General features: G+C 56.4%; 1 protein-coding gene across 1 annotated transcript; it reads left to right on the forward strand.

Annotated features, from left to right (window-relative positions):
- Positions 1-64: 64 nt before the first annotated feature.
- Positions 65-13,459, forward strand: DCST1 (DC-STAMP domain containing 1; the record flags this gene model as incomplete). The annotated part of the gene is made up of 15 exons (XM_028502986.2): positions 65-215; positions 284-358; positions 3,949-4,077; positions 4,405-4,544; positions 5,317-5,533; positions 5,635-5,778; positions 6,305-6,426; positions 6,865-7,022; positions 9,088-9,187; positions 9,315-9,410; positions 9,531-9,657; positions 10,017-10,133; positions 10,619-10,761; positions 10,897-11,010; positions 13,143-13,459. Coding segments are annotated over 15 exons (2,085 nt in total), but the record flags the coding sequence as incomplete, so codon positions are not given.
- Positions 13,460-13,489: the final 30 nt, after the last annotated feature.

Consider the following 13,489-nt stretch of genomic DNA (forward strand, 5'->3'; position numbering starts at 1 on the left):
CCCCTGCAAACCCTGAACCCTAAAGAACCACATCCTGGGCAGAAGAGCAAGGTACTGGCTCTGATGGGCCAAACCCTTCGACCCCTCAGCAGTGCAGAGGCTGCTGAACTGGGCGCTGCCCACGTGCTGCAGGCGATTCCTGTGGCGCCAGCCAGGCGAGTTTCCGGTCACTGCCGTCCTCCTGGGGGCAGGCACCGGGGGGCTCCTGGCCATAGGTGAGTGTGGGGCAGAGATCAGGGGTGGGACCCCTCTTTTGCTCTTTGGCCTGACCCTCTCCCCTTAGGTCTCTTTCAGCTCCTGGTGAACCCCATGAACATCTGTGAAGATCAGAAGATGATGACGTTGTACAGCTTGGTGGGTGAGTGCTGGGCGAAGGACGGGACATCCGGGAGGCCTGTGGAGCGTGGCCCAGTCCTGAGTGCCCAGGAAGGGGTCTGAGCTCGTTTCTTCTGTACCCAAGTGTCCCCTGTGGTCTCAGCCTTGTCTGGGGCTTCCAGGGGAGATCCGGAGGGAAGAGGCCCCGGTCTGCAGGAGAAGATGCAGCCCTCACTCACCCTGTAGGAGTCTCCCCAGTCGGAAGGACTCCCCGTTACGCACAGGATGCAGCCCACACCCCAGGACCCTTCCTGATCCCCATCTCTCCTCACCTCTCTGGCTCCTCTCGATAGTTCAGTCCATTCATTTGACACTAACTGCGCACCTGCGGAGGGCTCAGCCCTGAACGAGACTGGCAGGCACTCAGCTCCTTTGGAGTTCACACTCTAGTGGAGAGAGTTTCATATTAAATGAACAAGACATAAGCAAGAGCATTTCTGAGAGTGACAGTGGTATGAAAAATACTTAACCCGGGGGCTCTGATGGAAAGGGGCTGGGGAGCCACCCTGGCTGGAGCAGTCAGGGAAGGCTTCTCAGAGAAGGGGACATCTGAATGTCAGGAGGTGTTAAGCTGTAAGAACAGAAAACCCCCCTAAAAGTGCTTTAACCATAGAGAAAATGTATTATCTCATATAATGAGTTTCAAGTTAGAGTGGAATTCGGAGTTTCGGTAACTCAGCAGTTGGGCAAACGTGCCAGGGCCCAGGCTCCCTCCGCCTTTTCTCTCCGCCGCCTTCGGCCCGTCGACCGCGCCTCTCCCGGCTGTGAAGTGGCGGCGGCAACCCCGTCGTCACATCTTTGTACGACAGTGTCAAAAGACCAGAGCATTCCTTCCTGTCGTCCCTTTTAAGAACAAGGAAAACTTTGCTGTAACCCCGCCCCGCGCCCCCGCCCCGCCCCCTCCCCGCCAGCGGCGCTCTGTGGGGCACCAACAGGAAACTACTTTAGCTCTAACCACTGGACTCAAACCTGTTCTTTCACTGATGACCTTTCCTGTAGACTCTTAGTTTTCTGGTTATTTTCTTTTAAAAGATCCAGTCCCGCTTCAGTAATTATGACTATTTTTAGGTTTAACAGATCCAATCCAATCTATATCAAAATTTCAATCTCAAGCCTCCTCCCTCCTTCCCACCCCACCGGCTCAGGCCTGACCCCTGGTGGGGGTCCTATAGTGGGACAGGGGAGGGGGGGAAGGTTGGGGAGGCTTGGCCACTCCATTACTTTTTTCTCCACTTCCTTCCCCTCTGGTTCCCTGATGTCAGAAAGGGGATTAGAAGAATTAGAGGAAAAGGGACAAAGCCTGACGTCACTGGTACTGTAATAACTCCTCTACGTGGCAGGCACTCCTACCCTGGCTGTCTCGGGGCCCGTTTTCGGTCTCTGGAGGTTCTGTGTGGACCCTGCAGGGCCAAGGTGGCTGCTGAGGGCAGTTCTACGTAGCTTCCCTTGAACGAGGCTCCCCCAGCTCCTGCAGACAGCCCACAGCCTCTTATTTTTGGGTGCCTCCTCTAGGCGGGTGCTGTCCTGGACGGAGAACCTCACAGGTGCCTGGAGGCCTGCCGCCCTCCGCAATGGCCGCTCGTCCCAGAGGAATCTCGGGCTCTCAGCCCTGCCACACTGGGAAAGGGGGGCACCTCGCAGCCGCCCTCTCCCCTGCCGTGAGGAGCACACGCACGGTTCTCACTCCACGAACTCTCTCCCTGGGCTCTGCGCTCTGGTGGCAGCCCCGGTTCCACAGCTCAGCGAGGGTCTGGTCCAGGAAGGATGACCGGGGTCCCCTGCTCGGAGCACCAGTCTCCGAGGGTCCTCCCGGAGCCTGTCATGTGATGTGGGGAAGTGAATGTCCATCCTCTTCATAAATTCACCTCCTGCGTCTACCTGCTCCAACCATTCCTCTCCAATGCCAGAGAATTCCAGTTTCTGGTCTTGTCCTTGTATAGACCAGTTGGGGTGGAGGGTGGCAGACTAGCTTTGCCCTTTCGGGAGTTGAGAGAGGGGGCGACAGCCCCTTGGGCTCTTTTCAGAGTGCAGGACAACTCTGTCAGCTATCATCCTCAGCTCCAGTCTTTGGCCAAGACAGATAAAGCCCCTTTCAATGCTCTGTTTTACCATGATCGGGTCAGACAAATCCAGATTTACTCCCAGGGACCAGAGCAGGGAGGTCCTTGCCTTTGCACAAAACTCAGGTTACGTGAGCATGAAAGACAGCGGAACAAACTGCTGGGTGGCGCCCGACGGGTTCGCGGCACGCCCGTGGGATAGGTGGGGCCGGCCAGGTGGAGAATAAGGGGAGGAGTGCTTCTGGCAGGGGGGACAGCCAGGGCAAAGACCTGAGAGGAGGGATGAGCCTGGCATGTTCTAGAAACAGCAGCAAGGCCTGTGTGGGTGGCCATGGTGGGCGAAGGGCTGAGCGGCAGGAGATCACTGCAGGAGGGGGGCAGGGGCCACATCGCAGAAGCCTGTAGACCACGTCCGGGGCGTTTGGATTCGATCCCAAGTGTGATAGGAAGTCATCGGATGGTTTGAAGCAAAAAGGGGACATATCTGATTTATGTTTTTACAAGATCGCTCCAGCTGCCTTGTGAAATCAGAGGGAGGAAGTAGGAGGCTAGTTCGTCCCAGTGGGAGACACTGGGGATCTGTGAGGGCAGTAGGGATGGAGTGAACCATAAAGACTTGGGATTTGCTTTGGGAACCCTTGGATGAACACTCCATCAACACAGGGATTTTCTAGGTTCCCTGACCAGCTTGTGCTGTTCCTTTGGCCTGGAATGCCGCCTGTGCCTCCTAATGACACTTACTCATCTTCCAGGCCCAGCTGACACATCACCTCCTTTGTCCGGCCCTCGCAGCCCCACCCCTCCCCGCAGAAATGCCCACTCCCTCCTTTGCTCCCACAGCTCTTCATAAGCACCTCCCTGTACGCCGAGCTTGTTGTGCTGTCGTCATTTGTTTACTCGTCTGTCTCTCTCCCTGGATTACGAGCTTCAAGGAGCTCACTGTCTCCTTTCACAGACCACAGGGAGACACATGTGAAACTGCTAAACTTACCAGGAGGCACATGCTTAAGGGCTAAATCAGGGACGGAGATGGCGGCGCTGCTGCAGGTGTCAGAGCACAGAGACACTGAGGCGGCCCTGACCTCGCTCCTGACCGCTCAGAGCGCTAGTGTGCCAGTTTCCAGAATTTGTCTCTTGTTCTTTCTGCTCCCGCAGCACCGGGGGTTAGTGTGAGTCCAGCCTGGACATGGGAACTATTGGCCCCTTCCCTAACACAAACACACGCGTGCACACACACACACACACACACACACGCACAGTCACCGACCGTGGCTCTTCCATTTCTAGCCATCTCCAAGCCCTTCTAGAGACTGGCACGCGGCAGAAGTCTGTCAGTGGCCGTTGGATGAGTGAATGGATGAGTGGCCTGGAAGGCCTCGCACAGTGGGATGAGAGCAGTGTGGTGGTCGTCCTGGAAGGAAGTTGGTGGGGGTGGGGGGAGGCACCCCAGTAAACCTGGTAAACAAACCAGCTTCCTCACTCTGCCTCCCCACCTCCCGGGCTCTCCTGACAGGCTTCGGGGCTGTGGGCTGGGGGACGTCCCCTCACATCCGTTGTGCCAGCCTCCTGCTCATACCCAAGATGCTGGGCAAAGAGGGCAGGCTCTTTGTGTTGGGATACGCCTTGGCCGCCATCTACGAGGGTGAGTGTGCCCCTGGGTACCAGTTAGTGCTACTGAAGCAGTGACCCTAGGTGAGACACCCAATGGGAGCCAGGCCTGGAGAAGGAGAAAGGGTGGGAATGTAATCTCAGCTGCTCCAACTCACTGTGCGTCCCTCTCTGGGCCTCCTGAGTTTGTGCAGGTGAAGAAATCAGGGGTTGAGTGACAGGACCTCCCACAGGCTTCTGGGCCCCATCATAAGCAGTTCTAGAAGGCAGTCACTGCATGCAGAGTGGGAACTAGGGGTGGGCTGAAGAAAGCCGTTTAGCTCTAGAGGAAAATGACCCATCAGGGCATCTTCCCCCCCAGGACCAGTGGCCAACCTGCGGCACAACCTCAATGAGGTGGTAGCGTCGCTGGGCTGCACCGTGGAACTGCAGATCAACAACACCCGTGCGGCCTGGCGCGTCTCCACAGCCCCGCTGCGCACCGTGTTCAAGGACCTGCTGGTCAGCGCCCTACGTGGACAGGCCTGCCCAAGGGCCCCTCTTCCCAAGGGGCTTAGATGGCTGGAACTGGGACCTGTGACGCTGGACTGACACTCTCCCAGTGGGGCTGCTATTAGCATTTTTGGAGGACTGTCCCCAGGCACTGCAGTACGTGCCCTAGTCCCTGGACACTGAATGCCAGGAGAACCTCTGCCCCAGTCATTGGGACACGCCCCACACACATTTCCAAACACCTAAGGGGAAGTTTGGAAATTTAAGTTTGCAAGTTTAAGGAGGAGGTTCTTTGGGCAGCTGAACTACAGTGTCAGAAAACTAGGGGCCTTGGCCTTGAGGATTCTGAAGATTTGAAGACCAGGGGCTTAGACAATTGAGTGTTGAAAACCTGGGTTGTGGGAGGACTGGAGAGCTGAGCTGGAGAGAGGGGCTGAGGTGCTTGGGAGACAGGGACGCTGGGGCGGCACAGTGGTCTCAGAGACCAGGGATGTGGGGTGAAGTCCAGGGACCTGACCGGCAGGAATCTGGGTGGGAGACTCGAGGAGGAGCTGGGAGCCTGGGAGGTTAGCACAGCACAAGCCCCTGGGGGGAGGAAAGGGCTCCCAGGAGCCATGAACAGTGGAGAATTTGAGGTGAGGAGCTGTCTCAGGGCCTCGGCTCCTCTAGGCCTGAGGGAAGAGCCCAAAGCTTGGCCAATGGACCAGAGGAAAGGCTGTGGGGCGGCAGGAACTCTAAGCTCCCATCCCTGACCCTTTTCCGCCCTCCTCCCATACCCCAGGGCAGCAAAGAGACGCTGAGAGCTGAGACTCAAAACATCTCCAACTTCTTTGAGGACCTGGACGCCCAGGTGAATAGCGACACTGGCTACACTCCCGAGGATGCCACAGGCTTGGAGGAGACAGCCCGAAGTGGGGGGACCCATCGAGCCGTGGCTTCCAGACACCGCCTCTCTACACAGAAGATGTATGAACTGAAGACCAAGCTGCGTTGCTCCAGTGAGGGGTGTCCTTGGGTTGGGTGGGGTGGGGCAGGCCGTGGGACCAGGGCTCCAGGTCAGGGCGCGGGCACCTCAGACAGCCCTTGCCCCTCTCCACAGACATAGTGAACCGAGCCATACTCAGCTGCCGCCGCTGGTTTGACAAAAGGCACGAACAGTGCATGCAACGTATCTCGATCCCTCTCCTCAACCACCTGCTCTGTCTGCCCATGAAGTTCAAGTTCTTCTGTGGCATTGCCAAGGGTCAGCACAATGGCAGGAGGGTGGGGAGCACTGGGGAGAGGGAGCTGAGTCCTTGGGGTGCATTGGGTAGGTGTAGGGCTAAAGCCACCAGTAGGGGAGGCTTTAGGCTCTGAGGACACAGTAGCCTCAAAGCCGCCCCTCCACTGACCGGCTTCGTGACCTAGAGTAAGTGACAGCCAAGCTCGGAGCTCCGTCCCCTCCTCTGAAAGATGAGGATGACAACAGTGCTTATCCCATCCAGGGTTTCTGAGAATCTCAGGAGATAACACATGTGAAGGCGGTAACAGAGCTGGCACACGAAGGAGTTGCTGCATGAATATCAACTATCTTTATTGATATTTGTTACGGTTATAGACAGGTGGAAAGTGCGGGGGAGGCAGGCCTTGTTCCTGGGAAAGAGAATCCATGGAAAGTAGAGAGGGGATAGACTCAGGTGGCAGGAAGTCACGGGCAGAGAGGAAAAGGGCAGGATGAATAGGATCACTGGAAGGGAGGCCGCCCCTGACCTTGCTCCACCGCCCACCAGTGATGGAAGTTTGGTGCCACAGTCGCATCCCAGTGGAAGGCAACTTTGGGCAGACCTACGACTCCGTCAACCAGTCTGTCCATGGCCTGTATGGGGAATTTTCAGCCACTATCGACCTTAAGGTAGGAGGCAGGGGCATATGGAAGGGGGACAGGGAGGGGGAGGAGGGCACAGGGAATAGGGCCTGTGGAAGGGCAAGTGAGGGGACACAGGAAAGAGGTTACTGGCTGTGAGGGAGGGGAACCAGTCGGGGAATGGCACTGGTGTTGGTGTGGGGTGACGGGGAGAGGAGCAGTGGGCCCAGGCCTATGGTGTGCATGGACTCGACTTTGGAATGGAATGGCCAACTGGGCGTGAGGTGGTGGCAGCTCGTACAGGTGCAGGGGAGCAGGACTGTGTGAAGGAGGGTGTGGAACAGCAGGAAGTGGCAGTTCCCGCAGGCCCTGCGACAAGCCAGACGACACGACATGAGTGGGGTGCCGGGGAGAGGTGCACAGAGAGGCTGGGCCTGGACCTGTGAGGCCGCAGCAGGCCGGGCCTGGGCCTGTGCCCCCCAGCAGGAAGAGAAGCAGGCCGGGCTGCTGGGCCTCAACCCTGGCTGGGAGCACGTGAGCACCGAGGTGCGGGACTACGTGAGAGGCCAGGAGGCCAAGCTGGAGCGGGCCCTGGAGCTGCTGCACGTGCTGCTCTCCTTCACCTTCCTGCTCATCCTCCACGCGTGAGCCTCGAGCCCCCACCCCAGAAGCCCCTTCCTCTGCTCTGCATGGGAGCCCCGCCCTGAGGGAGGCTGTAAGAATGGACCGTCAGAGCCCACCGGCAACTCTGAACAGGAATGTTCTTGTGCCTTTAACTTTGCTGTTTGTAAAGCTGGGTTTGTTGTTTACATAAAGTGAAAGGGAACATGGGCATTCTGTGAGAAGAAACAGTACCCATGTTCCTGCCACCTTAAAAGGATGATCATCTTCATTTATCTACCTACTTCCCGCCTTTATCCCAAAGCTGACTTTTCTACATTTTGCTTTGACTTTTGATTTTTTTCTTGCCCTTCATATTCCCCTTGGTTCTGACTTTGTGCCATTTTTATCGTCCAATTCTGCTTTCATTTTCTCCCGCCTGCTGCGTTGGCAGCTACTTTCTCTCCATTTGGACCAAAGTCCTCAACCCCACCCAGCCTGGCGTCCAGCCGGGCGGCCCTGGGCCTTGCTCTCTGTCCCCTGCTGACCTCTGGACCCTCTGTTTCCTGTTTCCGCCCCCAAATGCCGGAGATGGCAGAGGCTGGGCTGGGGCTGGGCAGGGACAGACACAGGGGCTCGTGCTCCGCCTGCCCCTGTTTGTGGGGCCTAGAGTGACGGCTGGGGAGTAGCTGTGTGTGAGCCTGTGGGAGGAGGAAGACAAGGGGGCCATATTCCCACCCTCAAGGAGCTCATGGTCAAGGGCAGGCAGGAGAGGCATCTGCAAAATGGGGGTGATTCAAGGGCTGTGGGACAGGTGTGGGAGCAGAGGGGGTGCCCCTACAAGAGCCATAAATGGTCTTCAAAAGTCTGCAGTTGGGGAACCATGGTCTCCGGGAGAAAGGGTGTTGTTCTCTTGGGCAAGGATCCTGGCACCTGGGGCGTGGAGGGTAGAGGACTAGGCGGAATGGGCAGGGCCAGGACAGCCTGGAAAGTGCCGGGCCGGGTTTCAGATGGACTGGGGCAGACTGGAGGCAGGAGCCCGAGGTGTGTCAGAGGTTAGGGAGCCTGGCTGGACTGGGCCAAGGCAGGAAGTTGGCCTGAGAAGGGCCGGAGGAAGGGAAAGGTGCAGCAGGTCTCAGAGATAGCTTAGGGAGGGAATAAAGGAGGCATGGAGTCAAAAGGCACTTCCAGCCTTTCAACCCGGGTGAGGTCACTCAATGAAAGGGTAGCATTGGCCGGAGGGCGGAGCCCAGGTTCCCGAGGCCTTCGCACAGTAGCGGTAGGTCATTCCACAAGGGGGCGCTCACAATCTTTGTTTGCGTTGGTAGTTATTTCTTCCTTAAAAAGAAAGATGTATGGATTTTTACAAGGTTCCAGAACCAATAGCATTGGAAGTTATGTTTCACAGTTTACAGAGATTATTTAAGCTAATTTCATAGTTTCAAACACATTTTCAATAATTAACATTTTTTCTGCAGGAAACTGAAGCATTATGTGGGACCTTACAAGACAGAGAGGAGAGTTACACACACAGGCGCCCGCACACACAAAAACACTGCTGGGCTCAAGGGTGTGTCGGAGGGGACGAGAGACAGTGGTGGGACGAGTTTTGCCCGAAGGCGCGTCTAGGAGATGTTTCGAAGGCTTGGCGGAGAGGCAGGGACTCGGGGGGGTGAGCGTGGGAGTCACAGTGGGAGTCACAGTGGGAGTCACAGTGGGTCAGGCGATGCCTGCAGCCTGAAGGTTTCCCCATGTCTGTGCCTTTGCTCCTGCTGTTCCCCTGCCTGATATTCGTCCTGCAAGATCCACGCCTGGGAAACCTTCCCCTACCTCCTGTGCACCCACGGGCACTTGCATGCCCCTCCCTCTGGGACAGGCTGAGCCCCCCCACCCCCCACCACATCTCCTCCTCACCTCTACTATGTCTTAGCCATGAAGATGACTTTCACTGGACTGCGGGCTGATGGAGGGCAGGGCAGAGTCTTCTCCTAGGATGCAGATGGGGCTCAGTGCCGGCTGGCCGGTCGGTTGAGTGATGTGCCTTAAGGAAGCCCAGGTTTGGGGGTGGGTCCAGAGAACTGGAAAGAGATGGAGGCATCTCACGCACAGGTCCTTCTCCTACATGGACCGCTATAATGGGGACATTCGCTTTGACAACATCTACATCAGCACCTACTTTTGTCAGATTGATGAACGCAGGAGGAAACTGGTGAGTGGGCCCAGCCCAGCCCAGAGGGGCCCTACTGTGTGCTCCGAGGGGCTTCAAGCTCCAGGAGGGCAGAGGGGGACCGGGAGAGGGCCCCTGATGTTCCTCACCGTGCGGACATTTTTTCCAGGGCAGACGGACACTGTTGCCGCTTCGCAAAGCTGAGAAGAAAACCGTCATCTTCCCTTATGGCCCCACTATCCAGGCCTCAGAAATGAGAAATGTGGTAAGGACAGCAGGGGAGGCAGCCACAGGCACAGGTCTGAGGGGAAGGCAAAGGCATCGGAGAGGGCACCATGCCAGGCAGGTGGTGTCGCCGTGCTCCACCTCTCCCGTTCCTGGGCAGGTAAGGGAGCTAATGGGGACGCTGCCTGTTCTGCTGCTGCTTCTGGTGCTGTGTGGACTGGACTGGGCTCTCTACTCCACCTTCGACACCATCCGCCACCACTCCTTTCTGCAGTACTCCTTCCACAGTGAGCCTGCGCCCCCGGAGACATCCCCCGGAGACTTCCCCCGGGGAACACCCACTCCTGTGCAGCTGTCCCGCCCCAACTCTTCCAGTTTTGTCACTTCCTTCTGGGTCTCAGCCCCTCCCTATCCTCCTCAGGATCACATCCCAGCCCTGCAACCTGACAGCTGTTACTGGGGGCCTAGGTCTCCAACCACTTTCACATCTTCAATAGGAAGGGGTTAGTACTCAGTGAAGGGGTGGAAGGTACAGCTGAGAAGTATTTGTATGCCTGGAACTCTCCCCATCCCCTTAACTGCAACCCTTTCCTAGCATACTCCCTACCCTCACCACCCACCCCATAGCCCCCAATCCTTGCCTCAGGCAGTCATAGGTTGGAGGTGAAAGTTGGGGGAGACTCCATGCTTGCCCGGCTCCTTCGGAAAACCGTCGGGGCCCTGAACACCTCTTCAGAGACGATGGTGGAATCGAACAACATGCGTGAGTGCTGGGCTTTGGGGCCAGAGGAACTCAAGGCTGAGGGGCAAGGTTCTTTCCAAGGCCAAGAGTTGCAGGGCTAGGCCTTAGGTGTGGTGAGATGGGGGTCACCTGTTTGGGTTGGGGGATCAGAGCATGAAATGTCAGGTCCCAAGGGAAGAGTTGGAGGGTGACAGACTTGGGCCAGAGGAGCCTGGGGGTGGGGCCTTAGGGCCATCGGGTCCCCGCCCTCTGGAGCAGCGCTGTCAACAGCGCTTTGGACTGTGATGGAAACGTTCTGCATTTGTGCTGTGCTGAGCAAATAGCCACATGGGCCTAATGGCTACAGTTTGGATGACACAGCTGTTCAGCAGGGAGGGGAAGCAGGAGTAGAGCAGGACATCAGAGACGTAACCTGCACCCTCACTGGGAGGGGGAATTCAACCAGGGCTGCCCTGTCCCTCAGCTGGTTCTGGCCAGACCCCTGATAGGTCTCGCCTCGCCCGCAGCCTGTCTGCCTCAGCCTGTGTGCCTGAATGCCAGAGCCTATCTGAGGACTGGACTACCCGTTGGCCTGCTAGTGTGTCTCTGCCTGCTCCAGGCTTTCGGCTACAGGCTCCGGAGGGTCATCGCAGCCTTCTACTTCCCCAAGGTGCGCCCTCCCCTGACCTTTCCACTCCTACAGGCAGAACTCACACACACACACACCCGCCTGAATGCGGCTCCCCACAGGATGCCCTCCGGTCGGCCCTGTCACTGTCATTGACCCCTGTCTCCCTGGCCCCAGCGAGAGAAGAAGCGGGTCCTGTTCCTCTACAATGAGCTCCTGAGGAAAAGAGCAGCCTTCACCAAGCTGAGGAGGGCGGCCATCATAAGGCAAGCCCGGCAGCAGAGGGCTCCAGTAAGTCCAGGCCTGGGCCCCTGTGGCTCCTGCTGGGCCTGAGACCTGTGGGCAAAGGGCACCTGCTGTCGTGCCCCAGCCCCACTGAGGTCTTAGGCCTGCCAAAGCCCAGGGAGTTCTGGCATGAGTCATGCCAAGGGCCCCAGCCGTCCAGCTCCGGGAGTCAGGGCTGTGTGTCCATCTCCACACCTCAGACGTCAGTCCAGCCTGAGAGACTGAGTGGACCACCAGGAAGCAGGCAGAAAAGGGGGATCAGATTTGATACAGGCTGGTCAAAGGAAAGCAAGAGGAGTTTATCAGAAAGAAGGGACCCAAAGCAATGCCACAGCTTCTCCTGAGAGGGCTGCAGACCAGGAGTTCAGTGTAATTCAGAAGGGGGTGGGGAAGGGAGGCAGGTGGGCTGGGAGTTGGGGAGACCTCATGAAGGGACACATGGTATATGGAAAGGGTATGCAGTTTCAAGAACCAGGTCCTAGTCCTCACTCCCTCATTAAGCTGTGTGACCTTGGCCATAGTCCTCACTGGGCCTGTTTTTTACCTCTGAAGAACGGGGAGGCTAGACAGATATGAACGGTCTGCTCATCAGTGATAGCGTGAAGGTCAGGTGCAGGGCTCCGGTGCCACAGGGTCTGGGTTTAAATCTTGGTTCCTTGCCTTGTTACTATGACAGCCATGTGATCGTGAGCACTTTTTTAAATGCCGTGCCTTGGTTTTCCCCTTCCATAAAATGGAGTTAACTACTCCGTTTGATTGTTGGAAGGATTAAATGAGTTTTGCTGTCATAGTGCGGGCACATAGCAAGTTCTATACACGTGTCAGGTACCATCGTGTGACCCCAGGCAAGTGACCGCCTCTCCAACAATCCATTTTCTCACCTGAAAAAGAGAATATGCTGATAATAATATCTGCCTCATACAATTATTGTTTAAATTGAATTAATTTAATTAGTTTCTTAGTACAGGGCCCAATATTATTCTTTATTTTTTAAATATTTTATTTATTTATTTTTAGAGAGAGGGTAAGGGAGAAAGAAAGGGAGAGAAACATCGATGTACGAGAGATACCTGGATCAGTTGCCTCTCGCATGCCCCCAGCTGGGGACCTGGCCGGCAACCCAGGCCTGTGCCCTGACTGGGAACTGAATCTGCGACCTTTCACATCACACCCGGCACTCAATCCACTGAGCCATACCAGCCAGGGCCCAACATTATTTTTAAAACAATGAGTAGCAGCCATTCACATTTAATCAGTCTCACCAAGCTCATAATAGTGAGACTGTTTGCTTAACTTTTTCCTCCAGTGCTCAGATCCCCCACCCCTGACACACAATAGGGTCTGAAAGGATATGTGTGTGGGGGGGGGATGAACACACTATGATTCCACGACCTGGTCCCGAAGTAAACTCGACTTTGATATGCAGTTTCAAATGTGAAGGTCATTCCTTCCAAGCTGAGGGAACAGAAACCGAAAAGACTTAGAATTCAAACACAGGGAATGCCAAGTGCCTGGGCTAGCCTAGGGAGACACTGGCACAGGAGATGTAAAGTTTAGGGAGGGGTAAGCTGGAGCAGAGGCGAGAAAGGGACCAGACTGTGGAAGGCTATGAAAGCCAAGCCCAGGAATTCTGCCTTTGTCTGGCAGGCAGCGGGCTCCCGGAGTTTTCTGAGCAAACAGTGACCTGAGAAGGTGGTCTGTGGAGAATTCCTGGCAAATGTCTGGAGAGAGGGTGGGAGAGCAGGAAGCATAATGCACCAGGCTTCTGATTTGTAATCAGAGTACCTGGGTCCAGCCAGGTTTGATGATTTGAAAGTCACTTAACCAGTAAAGTGCGGAACACAATAGTAGTGGTCTTATCTGCACTACTCACTCCTCAGCCCCACCGTGAATAAGATGATTTATAGGAAAGTGCAAATGATGGTTGTTGCTGTTACTAACTAGCTGGGAGAGTCTAGGCTGCATCCTCCCACTGTCCATCATGGAGTTCGGGAGGGAAGCTCTGTAAGATCTGCTTCCTCCAACGTGAGAGCGTTACCAAGCCTTGAGATTCAGACACGAAGCGCTGTCCAGTTCCCCTCGCGCCCCTTTTCTTGCCCCCTCTTCCTAAGGAGCTCTAAACCCTCGCCTTCCAACAGCGCCACCACCTGACGGACATCCTGCACCACCGCTGCCCCCTTTTGCGCCCCTGGCTGCGCCGGCGCTGCGTGGTGTGCCAGGCACCGGAGACCCCGGAGTCCTACGTGTGTCTCACTCCCGACTGCGAGGCCGTATACTGCAGGTCGTGCTGGGACGATATGCGACAGCGGTGCCCAGTCTGCACCCCGCGAGAGGAACTCTCCTCCTCCGCCTGCAGCGATAGCAACGATGACGCTACCTACGCGGAGTGAAGGGGCATTCTATTCATTCTTCGTCTCGCTTCTTCCTATTTAATAAAATGCCTGTACACTCCTGCCACCTGCGCTTGGAAGGGGTCTGGTACCAG

This window comes from Phyllostomus discolor, chromosome 14, assembly GCF_004126475.2.
Source record: "Phyllostomus discolor isolate MPI-MPIP mPhyDis1 chromosome 14, mPhyDis1.pri.v3, whole genome shotgun sequence".
In the NCBI taxonomy this organism is placed as follows: domain Eukaryota; kingdom Metazoa; phylum Chordata; class Mammalia; order Chiroptera; family Phyllostomidae; genus Phyllostomus; species Phyllostomus discolor.